At 45.5% G+C, this 16,809-nt stretch overlaps 1 protein-coding gene across 1 annotated transcript in view; it reads left to right on the forward strand.

Moving 5' to 3' along the window:
* ankfn1b (ankyrin repeat and fibronectin type III domain containing 1b) overlaps positions 1-16,542 on the forward strand; it is a 261,710-nt gene extending 245,168 nt beyond the window's left edge. The window contains exons 13-23 of the mRNA XM_070448333.1: positions 219-318; positions 7,330-7,462; positions 7,726-7,845; positions 8,314-8,529; positions 11,299-11,465; positions 11,605-11,755; positions 12,127-12,295; positions 12,641-12,807; positions 13,062-13,269; positions 13,500-14,182; positions 14,418-16,542. Of these exons, the coding sequence (XP_070304434.1) occupies positions 219-318; positions 7,330-7,462; positions 7,726-7,845; positions 8,314-8,529; positions 11,299-11,465; positions 11,605-11,755; positions 12,127-12,295; positions 12,641-12,807; positions 13,062-13,269; positions 13,500-14,182; positions 14,418-14,732 (2,429 nt within the window). The 3' untranslated portion in view covers positions 14,733-16,542. The remainder of the gene's footprint in view (positions 1-218; positions 319-7,329; positions 7,463-7,725; positions 7,846-8,313; positions 8,530-11,298; positions 11,466-11,604; positions 11,756-12,126; positions 12,296-12,640; positions 12,808-13,061; positions 13,270-13,499; positions 14,183-14,417) is intronic.
* Positions 16,543-16,809: the final 267 nt, after the last annotated feature.

Consider the following 16,809-nt stretch of genomic DNA (forward strand, 5'->3'; position numbering starts at 1 on the left):
GTGAATGTGTCAACTGACCTAACCTGAATAGGACACATGAAATTACCGACACATTCCACTACACTACTGTGCATACACCTAAACTGTGGGACACAGGATGCATTATCCATTCCTAACAGTGATGCCCCGAAGAAAATTCTTACTGTAAATTCTTACTGAGACGTTGGCTTGGTACAGTAGTTCTATTAATCACTGTCTTGGCCCTCTCATCCTTTCAGAACAGTGCAAAGCCCCTCCACACGTGAGGAAACATTCCGTATCCAAAAGCCTGCGCCACCTCTTCCAGCCTACCAGCAAATTTGTCAAAAGCTTGAAACGGTATTTAAGCATTTTACACCTTCTTATATCTCCTGCCTTCCATCTTCACTTTCATGAGAGTATTTATTTTCACACCTACAGTACCAGTCAAAAGTTTGGATACACCTACTCATTTAAAGGTTTTTCTTTATTTGTACTATTTTCTACATATGTATAATAATAGTGAAGATATCAAAACTATGAATTAACACATATGGAATCATGTAGTAACCAAAACAGTGTTTAACAAATCACATTTTTGAGATTTTTCAAAGTAGCCACCCTTTGCCTTGATGACAGCTTTGAACACTCTTGGCATTCTCTCAACCAGCTTCATGAGGTAGTCACCTGGAATGCATTTCAATTAACAGGTGTGCCTTGTTAAAAGTTCATTTGTGGATTTTTTTTCCTTCTTAATGCGTATGAGCCAATCAATTGCGTTGTGACAAGGTAGGGTTGGTATACAAAAGATAGCCCTATTTGGTAAAAGACCAAGTCCATATTATGGCAAGAACATCTCAAATAAGCAAAGAGAAATGGCAGTCCATCATTACTTTATTATTATTATTATTATTTTTGTCACTTTTATTTAACCAGGTAAGCAAGTTGAGAACAAGTTCTCATTTACAACTGCGACCTGGCCAAGATAAAGAAAAGCAGTGCGACACAAACAACAACACAGAGTTACACATGGGATAAACAAACGTACAGTCAATAACACAATAGAAAAATCTATATACAGTGTGTGCAAATGTAGAAAGGCAATAAATTGGCCATAGTGGCAAAATATTTACAATTTAGCATTAACACTGGAGTGATAGATGTGCAGATGATGATGTGCAAGTAGAGATACTGGGGTGCAAAAGAGCAACAAAAAAAACAAAAAACAATATGGGGATGAGGTAGTTGGGTGGGCTATTTACAGATGGGCTGTGTACAGGTGCAGTGGTCGGTAAGCTGCTCTGACAGCTGATGCTCATAGTTAGTGAGGGAGATATAAGTCTCCAGCTTCATTGACTTTTGCAATTTGTTCCAGTCATTGGCAGCAGAGAACTGGAAGGAAAGGCGGCCAAAGAGGTGTTGGCTTTGGGGATGACCAGTGAAATATACCTGCTGGAGCGCATGCTACGGGTGGGTGGTGCTATGGTGACCAGTGAGCTGAGATAAGGCGGGGCTTTACCTAGCAAAGACTTATAGATGACCTGGAGCCAGTGGGTTTGGCGACGAATATGAAGCGAGGGCCAGCCAACGAGAGCATACAGGTCGCAGTGGTGCGTAGTATATGGGGCTTTGGTGACTAAACGGATGGCACTGTGATAGACTACATCCAATTTGCTGAGTAGAGTGTTGGAGGCTATTTTCTAAATGACACCGCCGAAGTCAAGGATCAGTAGGATAGTCAGTTTTACGAGGGTATGTTTCGCAGCGTGAGTGAAGGAGGCTTTGTTGCGAAATAGGAAGCCGATTCTAGATTACATTTTGGATTGGAGGTGCTTAACGTGAGTCTGGAAGGAGAGTTTACAGTCAAACCAGACACCTAGGTATTTGTAGTTGTCCACATATTCTAAGTCAGAACCGTCCAGAGTAGTGATGCTGGTCGGGCGGGCAGCGATCGGTTGAAGAGCATGCATTTAGTTTTTCTAGCATTTAAGGGCAGTTGGAGGCCACGGAAGGAGTGTTTTATGGCATTGGAGCTCGTTTGGAGGTTTGTTAACACAGTGTCCAAAGAAGGGCCAGATGTATACAGAATGGTGTCGTCTGCGTAGAGGTGGATCAGAGAATCACGAGCAGCAAGAGCGACATCATTGATATATACAGAGAAAAGAGTCGGCCCGAGAATTGAAACCCTGTGGCACCCCCATAGAGACTGCCACAGGCCCTCCGATTTGAAACACTGAACTCTATCTGAGAAGTAGTTGGTGAACCAGGCGAGGAAGTCATTTGAGATACCAAGGCTATTGAGTCTGCCGATAAGAATATGGTGATTGACAGAGTTGAAAACCTTGGTCAAGTCGATGAAGACGGCTGCACGGTACTGTCTTTTATCAATGGCGGTTATGATATTGTTTAGGACCTTGAGCGTGGCTGAGGTGCACCCATAACCAGCTCGGAAGCCGGATTGCATAGTGGAGAAGGTAGGGTGGGATTCTAAATGGTCGGTGATCTGTTTGTTAACTTGGCTTTAGGTCTGTAACAGTTTGGGTCTAGAGTGTCTCCCCTTTGAAGAGGCGATACGAAAGAGAGGTTGAACAGGCTAGTAATAGGGGTTGCAAGAATTGCGGCGGATAATTTTAGAAAGAGAGGGTCCAGATTGTCTAGCCCAGCTGATTTGTAGGGGTCCAGATTTTGCAGCTCTTTCAGAAAATCATCTATCTGGATTTGGGTGAAGGAGAAGCGAGCGGGGGGAGGGGGGGCTTGGGCAAGTTGCTGCGGGGGATGCAGAGCTGTTGGTAGGGGTAGCCAGGTGGAAAGCATTATCGTAGATTTATCGGTGGTGACAGTGTTTCCTAGCCGTGGGCAGCTGGGAGGAGGTGCTCTTATTCTCCATTGACTTTACAGTGTCTCAAAACTTTTTGGAATTAGTGCTACAGGATGCAAATTTTTATTTGAAAAAGCTAGCCTTTGTTTTCCTGACTGACTGTGTATATTGGTTCCTGACTTCCCTGAAAAGCTGCATGTCGCGGGGGCTATTCGATGCTAATGCAGTACGCCACACGATGTTTTTGTGCTGGTCAAGGGCAGTCAAGTCTGGAGTGAACCAGGGGCTATATCTGTTCTTAGTTCAAATGTTTTGAATGGGGCATGCTTATTTAAGATGGTGAGGAAAGCACTTTTAAAGAACAACCAGGCATCCTCTACTGACAGGATGAGGTCAATATCCTTCCAGTATACCCGGGCCAGGTCGATTAGAAAGGCCTGCTCGCTGAAGTATTTTAGGGAGCGTTTGGCAGTGATGAGGGGTGGTTGTTTGACCGTGGACCCATTACGGACGCAGGCAATGAGGCAGTGATCGCTGAGATCCTGGTTGAAGACCGCAGAGGTGTATTTAGAGGGCAAGTTGGTCAGGATGATATCTATGAGGGTGCCCATGTTTACGGATTTAGGGTTGTACCTGGTAGGTTCCTTGATCATTTGTTTGAGATTGAGGGCATCTAGCTTAGATTGTAGGATGGCCGGGGTGTTAAGCATATCCTAGTTTAGGTCACCTAACTGTACGAACTCTGAAGATAGAGTTTAAGACAGTGGTTCCCAAACTTTTTATAGTCCCGTACCCGTTCAAATGTTCAACCTCCAGCTGCGTACCTCCTCTAGCACCGGGGTCAGCGCACTCTCAAATGTTGTTTTTTGCCATAATTGTAAGCCTGTCACACACACACTATACAATGCATTTATTAAACATAAGAATGAGTGTCACTTTTTGTCACAACCCGGCCCGTGGGAAGTGACAAAGAGCTCTTATAGGACCAGGGCACAAATAATAAGATAATAATAATCAATAATTTTGCTCCTTATTTAACCATCTTACATATAAAATCTTATTTGTTCATCGAAAATTGCGAATAACTCACCATAGGTTAATGAGAAGGGTGTGCTTGGAAGGATGCACATAACTCTGCAATGTTGGGTTGTATTGGAGAGAGTCTGTCTTAAATCATTTTCCACACACAGTCTGTGCCTGTATTTAGTTTTCATGCTAGTGAGGGCCGAGAATCCACTCTCACATCGGTATGTGGTTGCAAAGGTCATCAGTGTCTTAACAGCGCGATTTGCCAAGGCAGGATACTCTGAGCGCAGCACAATCCAGAAATCTGGCAGTGGCTTCTGATTAAATTCAATTTTCACAGAACCACTTGTTGAAATTTCGATGAGGCTCTCTTGTTCAGATATTGGTAAGTGGACTGGAGGCAGGGCATGAAAGGGATAACCTGCTTAATTACGCACCCAACTCACTCAGGTGCTTTGCTATATCACATTTGACATTGTCTGTAAACTTGAGTTCATTTGCACACAAAAAATCATACAATGAAAGACCTGTGTGTTGTCCTTGTTAATGCGGACAGAGAAGAGCTCCAACTTCTTAATCATAGCCTCAATTTTGTCCCACACATTGAATATAGTTGCGGAGAGTCCCTGTAATCCTAGATTCAGATCATTCAGGTGAGAAAAAAAATCACCCAGATAGGCCAGTCGTGTGAGAAACTCGTCATCATGCAAGCGATCAGACAAGTGAAAATGATGGTCAGTAAAGAAAACTTTAAGCTCGTCTCTCAATAATAAAAAAACTTTTCAATACTTTGCCCCTTGATAACCAGCGCACTTCTGTATGTTGTAAAAGCGTTACATGGTCGCTGCCCATATCAATTCAAACTTTATTTGTCACTTGCGCCAAATACAACAAGTGTAGACTTTACCGTGAAATGCTTACTTACAAGCCCTTAACCAACAGTGCAGTTCAAGAAGAAGAAAATATTTACCAAGTAGGCTAAAATAAAAAAGTACAAATAAAAAGTAACACAATAAGAATAACAATAACGAGGCTATATACAGGGGGCACCGGTACCGAATCAGTGTGCTAGTTAAGGTAATCTGTATATGTAGGTGGGGGCGAAGTGACTATGCATAGGTAACAAACAAACAGTGAGTAGCAGCAGTGTACAAAAGGGGGGGGGGGTCAATGTAAATTGTCCGGTGGCGATTTTATCAATTTTTCAGCAGTCTTATGGCTTGGGGGTAGAAGCTGTTGAGGAGCCTTTTGGTCCTAGACTTGGCGCTCCGGTACCGCTTGCTGTGCGGTAGCAGAGAAAATAGTCTATAACTTGGGTGACTGGAGTCTCTGACAATTTTATGGGCTTTCCTCTGACACCGCCTATTAAATAGGTCCTGGATGGCAGGAAGCTTGGCCCCAGTGATGTACTGGGCCGTTCGCACTACCCTCTGTAGCGCCTTACGGTCAGATGCCGAGCAGTTGCCCTACCAGGCGGTGATGCAACCGGTCAGGATGCTCTCGATGGTGCAGCTGTAGAACCTTTTGAGGCTCCTGAGGGGGAAAAGGTTTTGTCGTGCCCTCTTCACGACTGTTTTGGTGTGTTTGGTATGTTTGGACCATGATAGTTTGTTGGTCATGTGGAAATTCTCGAACCGCTCCACTACAGCCCTGTCGATGTTAATGGGGGCCTGTTCATAACATTGCATAGTGCAGAAAATACACGAGAGTTCAGGGGCCTTCCTTTAACAAAGTTAACCATTTTCACTGTAGTGTCCAAAACGTCTTTCAAGCTGTCAGGCATTCACTTGGCAGCAAGAGCCTCTGCAGTGTACCCAAGTGGCGTCGGGAGCAACTGCTTGCACGCTCATTACCACTCCACTATGTCTCCCTGTCATGGCTTTTGCGCCGTCAGTACGGATACCAACACATCTTGACCACCAAAGTCCATTTGATGTCACAAAGCTGTCCAGTTCTTTAAAAATGTCCTCTCCTGTTGTCCAGGCTTCCAGTGGTTTGCAGAAGAGGATGTATTTCTTAATTGACCCCCCATAAATGTAACGGGCATATACCAGGAGCTATGCCAGGCCCGCCACGTCTGTTGACTCATCCAGCTGTAACGCATAGAATTCACTGGCTTGTATGCGCAGCAGTAATTGTTTCAACACATCTCCTGCCATGTCACTGACGAAGGCATGGTCTGTATTGTTTTTTGGGGCCTTTTCCCCCAGCATTGTCCCAAAACTCACCCAAATGTATAGCCCCGTTGGAAAATATAAATGGACTTTTTGAAAATGTGAATCGCATTTTTATTTGGCGTACCCCTGACAGCATTGCGCGTACACCTGGGGGGAATACCAGCTTTAAGACATTAAGGTCAGTCAATGCAAAACATTTCAAGAACGTTGAAAGTTTCTTCAAGTGCAGTCGCAAAAACCATCAAGCGCTATGATGAAACTGGCTCTCATGAGGACCGCCACAGGAAAGGAAGACCCAGAGTTACCTCTGCTGCAGAGGATACGTTCGTTAGAGTTGAGTTGCAGTTGCAGCCCAAATAAATGCTGAACGGAGTTCAGACACAAGTAACAGACACATCTCAACATCAGCTGTTCAGAGGAGACTGCGTGAATCAGGCCTTCATGGTCAAATTTCTTCAAATAAACCACTACTAAAGGACACCAATAAAAAGAAGAGACTTGCTTGGGCCAAGAAACCGGAGCAATGGACATTAGACCGGTGGAAATCTGTCCTTTGGTCTGATGAGTCCAAATTTGATATTTTATGTTTCAACCGCCGTGTCTTTGTGAGATGCAGAGTAGGAGAACAGAAACAGGAAGCATGGAGGAGGAGGTGTGATTGTGTGGGGGTGCTTTGCTGGTGACACTGTCTGTGATTTATTTAGAATTCAAGGCGCACTTAACCAGCATGGCTACCACATCATTCTGCATCGATACACCATCCCATCCCATCCAACAGGACAGTGACCTAAAACACACCTCCAGGATGTGTAAGGGCTATTTGAACAAGAAGGAGAGTGATGGAGTGCTGCGTCACATGACCTGGCCTCCACAATCACCCGACCTCAACCCAATTGAGATGGTTTGGGATGAGTTGGACCGCAGAGTGAAGGAAAAGCAGTCAACAAGTGCTCAGCATATGTGGGAACTCCTTCAAGACTGTTGGAAAAGCAAAGAGTGGCTACTTTGAACAATCTAAAATCTAAAATATATTTTGATTTGTTTAACACTTTTTTGGTTACTACAGGATTCTATGTGTGTTATTTCATAGTTTTGATGTCTTCAGTATTATTCTACAATGTATAAAATAGTAAAAATAATGAAAAACCCTTGAATGAGTAGGTGTGTCCAAACTTTTGACTGGTACTGTATAAATGCTACGAATGTAATATAATCTCAAATGCCATTCTACCTATAGGCTATTGTGAGAATTAATAGTTCAAGGAGACCTTCATTGTGCTGTTGAGAATGAGTGACTTTGGAGAATTGATCAAAACTAACTGACTCTGATTTGTCTCCATGGTCCTCCAGAGGTCTCTACTTGACGTCTATATTCTACCGAGATGACAATGTACTCGTGACGCCTGAGGACCAGATCCCCATCGTAGAGATAGATGAATCCTATTCCAGCTCACTGATGCAGGACTTCCTATGGTTCACTAAGGTAACATATGGACTAGCTCCATACCTAACCATTCGCATTTTACAGTTTCCACTGGTATTTACCTGGTAGAAACTTAGGTGGTAACAGTTGGTACATTCTGGGACTTACAGTACTTCAAAGAATTCTACAAAATTGCTAACATGCTAACAACGTGGTACTCAGAGTTGCTTGCTTTAATGAGACCTAAAGAAATAAACATGAATTGATTATTACTGTGTTATTACCATTTTATCCTAATTGCTTGTGTGTTTCTCCGTCCCCAGGTGTCCTACCTATGGGAGGAGATTCCGTGGCTGCAGCAGTGTCTCAGCCCCTCCCAGTCTTCCTGCTCCTGCACCCTCCAGACACGCCTCAAGATGCTGCAGGCCGTATCCCAACTACAGGCACGTCCTTACCCATCAATACTGTTACAAACATGACATAACACCTTAATACATAACACCTTAAATGGTGCGGGAGATATCCTAGCGGTTAAGAGCGTTAAGCCAGTAACCGAAAGGTCACCGGTTCGAATCGCCGAGCCGACAAGGTAAAAAATCTGCCGATGTTCCATTGAGCAAGGCACTTAACCCTAATTGCTCCTGTAAGTCGCTCTGGATAAAAGCGTCTGCTAAATGACTAAAACTGTAAATGTTAGTAACACCCTTATAACCACTCATGGTCATGTATCACTAGTTACCACTGATAACATGGTCAAAACCATACAATCTTGATTAAAAAAACAACTCCTCTCCAAAACCATGACATATTGATCAAATATTGGTCAGAACCATCAAATGTTAGTTGAAACCATCAGATTCTGGTCAAAACCATGTGTCTTTGAAAAGTTTTTTGGGGGGATGTTTTTGCAGGGAATGCTGGGAACTCAGGACCTGGGTCAGGTTTACTTTGAGCCAATCAAAGACAAGCATGGCAACGCTCTGCTGGTGTTGCTGAAGGACATGAACGTGTGTCCCAGTCTGGACGGGGTGAAGTGGACACATCTGTGTAAGCTTCAGCTTCAACGCAAGTCCATCTCGTCCCCCGAGGAGCCCACGGCCCTGGACACGCTGCTCATCACCCTCCACGTATGTCCCAGCCCACTACAACCTCTGGCGTTTAGAGCTTAGCAATGTAACGTTAGTGACAACGAGACCCTTTTCCTTAAACATTACAGAATCCCCAGAGAATAAGGTGAAGTAATTTGAAATAGCTAATTGGATTGAGTTTGAATCTGAGGAAAATTACGCAAGCTTTAGGTATTCATTTGAACAGCGTACAAATTAGCATGTTCAAAAGAGGCTCAGGCTGCATTCATACCAAACCAAAACCACAATGTAGATTAAACAGTTCCCTATATTTACCCTTCACCACATTGTATGTGTTTATGTTAATTGTACACACGGCAATCCGCTGCCTGTCATGCCAATGTGCATGTCACTTGTATCTAAGTAGTCTATCAAGCTAGTCCAGTTGACTCACAGTCACGGCAGACATTTAGTCACAGCAGAACAGCAAAACAGCTCCTGTAATCTCCTGTATGCTCAAATTCCCTGAAACACCATTCATTTAAATAAGAGTCTTTCAGACATACAACGCAATTTTACAATATTCAGACCCCTTGACTTTCTCCACATTTTGTTACGTTACAGCCTTATTCTAAAATGGATTAAATAAAACATTTTCCTCATCAATCTACACACAATACTCCCTAATGACAAAGTGAAACAGGTTTTTAAATATTTTTGTAAATGTATTACAAATAAAAAACAGAAATGCCTTATTTATATAAGTATTCAGACCCTTTACTATGAGACTCGAAATTGAGCTTACTGTAGGTACATCCTGTTTCCATTGATCATCCTTGAGATGTTTCTACAACTTGATTGAAGTCCACCTGTGGTAAATTCAATTCGATTGGACATGATTTGGAAAGGCACACACCTGTCTAAATAGGGTCCAACAGTCGACAGTGCATGTCAGAGCAAAAACCAAGCCATGAGGTTGAAGGAATTGTCCGTAGAGCTCCGAGCCAGGATTGTTACGAGGCACAGATCTGGGGAAGGGTACCAAAAAATGTCTGCAGCCTTGAAGGTCCCCAAGAACACAGTGGTCTCCATCATTATCATATGGAAGAAATTTGGAACCACCAAGACACTTCCTGGAGCAGCCCGCCCGGCCAAATTGATCATTAGGGGGAGAAGGGCCTTGGTCAGGGTGGTGACCAAGAACCCATTGGTCACTCTGATAGAGCTCCAGAGTTCCTCTGTGGAGATGGGAGAACCTTCCAGAAGGACAACCATCTCTGCAGCAATCCACCAATCAGGCCTTTATGGTAGAGTGGCCAGACAGAAGCCACTCCTCAGTTTGCCAAAAGGCAACTAAAGGACTCTCAGACCATGTGAAACAAGATTCTCTGGTCTGATAAAACCAAGATTGAACTCTTTGGCCTGAATGCCAAGCATCACATATGGAGGAAACCTGGCACCATCCCTACAGTGAAGCATGGTGGTGTTAGCATCATGCTGTGGGGATGTTTTTCAGTGGCAGGGACTGGGAGACTAGTCAGGATCGAGGGAAAGATGAACGGACCACAGAGAGCGTACAGAGAGATCCTTGATGAAAACCTGCTCTAGAGCACTCAGGACCTCAGTCTGAGACGAAGGTTTACCTTCCAATAGGACAATGAGGCTAAGCACACAGCCAGGACAACACAGGAGTGGCTTTGGGACAAGTCTGGCCCACCCAGAGCCCAGACTTGAACCCGATCGAATATATCTGGAGAGACCTGAAAATAGCTAAATAGCTCTGCAGCGACGCTCCCCATCCAACCTGACAGAGCTTGAGAGGATCTTCAAAGAAGAATGTGAGAAACTCCCCAAATAAAGGTGTGCCAAACGTGTAGTGTCATACCCAAGAAGACTCAAAGCTGTAATTGCTGCCAAAGGTGATTCAACAAAGTACTGAGTAAAGGGTCTGGAATACTTATGTAAATGTTGTTTTTTAGTTTTTTCTATTTAATACATTTGCAAACATTTAAAAAAAATGCTTTGTCATTATGGGGTATAGTGTGTAGATTGATGAGGGAAAAATACAATTTAATCAATGTTAGTATAAGGCTGTAACGTAACAAAATGTGGGAAAAAGTCAAGGGGTCTGAATACTTTCCGAATGCACTGTACAGTACAAACATACGTTTTCATTAAGTAGTTCTCAGAATCTGTTGTAGACGTACCAATTTCAAATCAATAGGTTTACCAAACAATTATCAATTAAGAGCAGTTGGCTTTAGCAATAGTAAAATGTATTTTAACAAATGTGAAGACAATCATATAAAAGGGATGTGACCATTGCATTGTGAAAAGCAATTACTTTATATGAACATGTATTGCAATCTGAAACATGAATTTCTAGATGAAACTCTGATTAATAAGTTTAGTGAAAAAGTGACTGTGTGATTTTGTGTGTTGTCCTTAGTCAACTGAAATTGTGCTTAGAGTTTTGAAGCAACTGCCGTTTTAAGGATCTGTTTTGAATTTTGTACTAAGCATTGTGAAAATGTACCACATACTTGTGAAAATGCACCAAAGCGATAGAAAGAAACTGTAAATATAGTTTATGATGCCAAATATGAACAGATTATATGATTGAAAACATATGAAATGCATTATTATTTCACATTAACCAACCAAAAAATACAAAAGACCACAGACTGGAGCAAGCTGATCCTCAAAGCCCTCAAAGCAACAACATCATCTAAATAAAAGACATCAAAATAAACTATTTCAAAGGCCATCCCAGACGTCAACAACGGCTGTCTCATGCCTTTCCCGTCTGGTTCCCATCGTCTCTTTCAGGAGAAGCTGGCGTACCACAGACGGAGCAGGAAGCTCCTCTCCCCAGGCCTGTACCTGGGCTACCTGAAGCTGTGTAGCTCTGTGGACCAGATCAGAGCCCTGGTGCCTCAGAAGCTACCCAACGTCCTCTGTCATGCTAAGATACGAGACAACTGTAATGTGTCTAGGTGAAGTACCTGGATACCAGCCACCGGGGTTTATCAGTGAATTCCTTGATTTCATGTTATGGTGTTGTTATTGAAATACTAGCCATTGTCGGTCATATATTTGTAACTGTGTGTGTTTGCGTGTGTGTGTGTGTATCAGGGAAGAGTGGCAGTGGCTGCAGGCCCTCAGTTCTCTGGAGGAGTCTCTGGAGATGGACCAGGATGTGCAGAGCGCTCCACACCGCCTCCTACAGGACCTACGCAGCGCTGCCAAGGACCTCATGGCCCACATGAACATCCCTGTCAGCCAGGTCAGCACTCATCCATCCACCCATCCATCCATCCATCCATCCACCCACCCAGCCATCCATCCATCTATCAACTCATCCATCCATCTATCAACTCACCCATTCCATCCGTCCATCACTGCAGACGTACTGTAGGTTGGGTGGAATGCGGTTATGCCAGCGCTTCCAAAGGTTTCTTATGGGAATGGGTTGCTTGTAGATCCCGAGCCTTCCAAAACAGAAGCAACGACAGCAACAACCCAAAGATGACCACAGCAACAAGCTATAGTTGTACTGTAGCTGTAATACATTTCAAGCATCCTTCCATCCATTACTATCCATCGCATGGCATCGATGTCCTCGTTGTGACGCAGTATGCTGTCCCGTTGTCCCAGGTGCAGGACTTCCGTATCTACGCCCAGGAGGTGTTGGAATTTGGGGACAAGGTGTCCTTCCTGCTACTGCTGCCCCCCTCAGACGACGTGTGTACGGCCCCCGGCCAGAGCAACCCCTACTCCCCCCGGTCAGGCTTCCTCACCCTGCCTCTGCAGATCTTTGAGCTGGGTCAGTACTGCTCTGTCTAGTGGGACGTCCTTATGTCTTCCAATTACTGTTATTTATTCGACTACAGTCATTCAGTTGACATCCGATTGATTGGCCTATTGTGACTTTAAATTGTTTGTGCGGTTGACTCAAATGAATTCATGCTTGAGACTGTTGGGAGAGTGTGCACTTAACCCAAAACAATTAAAAGTATTGAAAGGGGAAAAAAACCTGAAGTGCATAAAGTAAACTGCATAAAGTACATTTGGGGAAAACTGTGTTTTTCTATCAGCTATTTAGTCTTTTTTTAAATCTAGATAATAAGTCTGTCCTGTGCCCTTTTCTATCCTGTCCCCCCCTCTACAGTTCACTTTGATGCCTACTGCCCCAGCTTCATAGGGCAGTACTGCCGTGTGTCTGCCCTGTTGGAGCTGGAGTCGCTCATGTCCCAGCAGACCCTGAGGGAGGCCTTCTCTGAGACGGAGCTCCACGCCGCCAAGCAGAAACACCAGCAGGTCCAGGAGCACATGCAGGTAGGCGGGAGTCATAGCTGAGCTAACCGTAACCTAGATATCCTGATCTGGATGTTGTCTCCAATTGCTCCATAATAGTGGAAACTACAGTCCTATCAGAGCTAAGCAAGCATCACACAAGGAGCTAAAAGACCACCTGGAGCTCATTTGTAGCACATGGTGTTTCAAAGAGCACAAAAAGTAAACAATATTGCATTTGAAAGAGCACAAAAAGTTAACAATGTATTTTTCCTGCATGTTTCCCCCTATTACAGCAAATGGAGGATGTGTGGCGGGAGGCGCGGTGGATCATGGACGCCCTGCAGTATGCCCGCTACAAGCAGCCCACCGGGGCCATTTCCCTGGCCTGGATCATCCACTTTTCCATGGACGCAGTGCCCGACACGCCCCGCTCCACCTCCTCCCAGCCAGACTACCTTCCCTCACCCATGCCCTCCCCCGAACCAAGCCGCAAGCACTCTGGTAAGACCCCGAGAACCTATCTTATAGGGGGCAGAGATAGGGCAAGGGGTTTTTACTCCTGATCACACAGTCTTGTGGTGTACGGTCCATTTTACTAGAAAATAAATGATTATTTGTGTATGTGTGGCTCATACAAAGGTGAATGGTTGTGTGTGTTTTACCCACAGGGGAATGATTGTGTGTGGTTGACCTAAAGATGAATAATTGTGTTTTTTGTTTCTCCCTCACAGTAGACTTCCACGGTCTCTCAGATGAAGAGGGTTCCTCTGAAGTCTTCCTCACCACTGACAGCGACTACGACTCTAGCCGTGCCCAGAGCCCCCGCGAGTTGGACCTTCTCCCCCCCTCGCCCCTCTCCTCCTCCGGCGGCGGTGTGGGAGGAGGGGGTGGAGGGGGTTCAGGGACAGGAGCGCTGAGAGACTCCACCCCAGACGTGCTCCAGGCCTCGGAGCCCCAGACAGGCCCTACCGGCGAACAACGGCTGAGCGGAGGGGGGCCCGGTGGGGAGAGGCGGAGGGGCAGGGGGGGTCCCATGGAGCTCTTCGACAGCGACTTCATCCTACCCAGCAGGCAGATCGAACTACTGAGGATCACGGAGAAGAGGCAGGCCTTCTGTGTGAGAACCAGTAGTCTTGAATTCCCCTCTTCCTCTGGTGGTCATACTGCACACTCACCCTCACCATCCTCCTCCCCCCACCGCCGCTGGCACCGACCCTCCTCTGTGGACCGCTGCTGCCCTGCTGAGCAATGCCTGCCGCACCCCCAGCCCCCCGCTCGCACCCTGTCAGAGGACAGCGGCACCCAGAGGCTCTCAGGTTCCCCCTCGCCCGGTGCCCACAGGAAAGGCTGGCACGCCACGCTCCGGGTGTACCCGCAGTACCGAACCGGGCTACCCAAGGAAACCAGTGTCAAGGTATGTGGAACTTGGCTTGAGGATGTCCGGGTTTAATGAATTGTTGTTCATGTTTGGGTAGCTCTTTAATTTGGGTATCCAATTATAAAACTGTCATAACTCTGCCCCAGTTGTAACATTGAAACCCCTTTTGACCATTCACATTCTGCTTAATCTGATTGCCTCTGTTCCTCTTTCTCTTCCACTCTCTATCCCTCCCCTCATCTCTCTGTCTCTCTGTCTCCATCCCTCCCAGCTGCGGGTGACCCCAGGCACGTCGGCCAGGGAGATGGTCCAGCTGGTGGTGCAGGAGATGAACACGGTGTCGCGCCGGCTCCTCAGTGGTAGCAGTAGTAATGGAGGGGGAGCGGAGGGGGAGAAGTGTCTGTACAGCCCTGAGCAGCTGGAGCACTTTGGACTGGTGCTGGTGGTGGACGGCAGGGAGAAGTGGCTCCAGGATGACTTCTGTCCCCTGGAGCTGCAGAACCCCTGGCTCCGGGGCAAGCTGTGTGTCCGCATCAAGGAGTACTCGCCCCTGGCACTGCAGTACAGCAGGGCGACTACTGTCTGAAACTAAGGGGTGGGGAAGGATTCGGGGGCGGGGGACTTTAGGTCTGGACTACTAGTTGGAAGTTCCTCCTTCGGAAATGTTGGAACATGAACTTTTAACGTTTTACATGGGCCAAAGCAAGGCAGCCTACCTGGGATGAACTTCCACTGGAATTTTCTCAAATTTTCTCCCTCTCTTTCAAACTTTTTTCCTCTTCGGTTGTTTTTACCGTCCAGCTACTGTAGCTACAGAGCATAGTCGGTGGTTTTATGTTTGTTTGTTTGTTGTTAACTGAAATGCTGCTGTGAGACTCTGTTTCCATGAAGTCTCTTCCCACCCCATGTAAACTACACTTTCTTCCTCAATGCTCACCTGGACATCAAATGTACAAAAGGAAATGGAAAACTGTTGTTATTATATTATTTGCATCACCAAACGTCAAAGCCCAAAAAAGGGATGTGACGTGAGGAAGATTAATGAATGAATGCTACCGCGCTTTGACATGGGGCGTGATTGACAGCAACACATTTGCCAGAACGCGGCCAGTATCGTCATCTGCAGCCACATGCGGGTGGACAAGCCTTTTCCTATGAACTTTTCCTATGAACTCTCTCTGTCTCTCTCTCTCTCTCTCTCTCTCTCTCTCTCTCTCGCTCTCATTCCAAGAGGCTGTTGGCTGCAACCCTGCAGCCGGCCTTCCCGACGTTCCCAGGATGTGGGCCCTGGACTCTTCCCAGAGGGCCCAGCGCGAGGGAAGGGGGCTGGCGTCTCCCAGCTCGGGACAGAATCTGGAATCTGCCCTGCGGTTTGACCTCTAAGTTTGTCACTCTGTCAGACTCGCCTCCCCTGGCCACTGTTGTAACTTTGGGAAGGAGAGAGCCAGGAGTACAGAGGATTACACACAAGAGGGAGGGAGGGAGGGAGGCTGCAATGTCTTTGGGATTCTGGCACTTACTTTCTGGTGTTTCTTTTTCGTCCTGAGTGCAGGAGAAAATACTTTGTACATGGTGACTCCCGCCAATCTGTGGTGAAGTCATAAAACAAACCATCATCTCATCCAACTTAGCCATCGAAAAGGCATAGAAAGCAGATTTGGATTTTTGAAAGACAAAACCCAAACAGGAACAAAGAAAGAGAAGCAATACTTTACTTCCACGTGGGGTTTTTTCTCGTTTGTTTCTTTGTGATTCGAGACGATTGTACACCTTCCAGAATTCGTCAAAAGTCTGGGCCATGCTAGCCATGTGCTAACCGATAGCCAGTGCAGTGTTATCCAGGCCGCTGGTACTCCAGTCCGACCATTAAGAGGTGTTCGTCTCCTCATTGGGGGTCTGTGCGTCTGTACAGCACCGTAAGTACTCCAATGGAAATAGGATTGGCCAAGTTGCTCTTCAACATGACGCTATAGGCTCCTTCCGCTCACAGTAACTGCAGGCTTTGGTTTTAGTCTAGCACTCGTCTTCGTGTTCATTAGGTAGAAAGGCAGAACCTTCAATGCACTCCTTCTTTGGACTTAAATAGCATTTGAAAAGGTTCAAACAGAAGGCATTTCAACCACGTATGAAAGAGCCTGGTTGAATATGATGTCTGAAATGAAAGCCTGCACTTACTGTAACATTGTGGGTCCAGAAAAGTTTAAACCTGTTCTTGAACCTTCTACCCTGTTCTTTCCTTAGACGTGGTTGTGTTCTCCGAGCCTGATATAAGTGTTTACAGAGTTTAGTTTCCTTTATCCTCCCCAAAAACGTGTGTTTACATATAACTACAACAAAAAAAAAGTCTTAAAAGAGCAACTGATGTGAAGTTGTAAATGAAAAGTATTGGTTCCACTGATGGTTTGAACTCTTCTGTTTGCGCTTAGATGTATCTTTAATTCACATCGTTAAAGACGTTGTTTGTTTTTTTTACAAGGGCAAACGGCGAAAAACAACAACAACAATATAGAGAAAAACTGGACTGAATGTATCTACTGTTAGACGTCGGGCTGCTGGGTCTGTCAAGAGTATCGAAGTCAGAGGTCAATTCTGAAGGGTGGAGGGGCAGAGGGTAAAGGGGGTTTGTGTCTCCCTTACCAGCCAAAGGAGAAGGAAAGCTCCAT

The sequence above is a fragment of the Salvelinus sp. IW2-2015 genome, linkage group LG18 (assembly GCF_002910315.2).
Source record: "Salvelinus sp. IW2-2015 linkage group LG18, ASM291031v2, whole genome shotgun sequence".
NCBI classification, from domain to species: Eukaryota; Metazoa; Chordata; class Actinopteri; order Salmoniformes; family Salmonidae; genus Salvelinus; species Salvelinus sp. IW2-2015.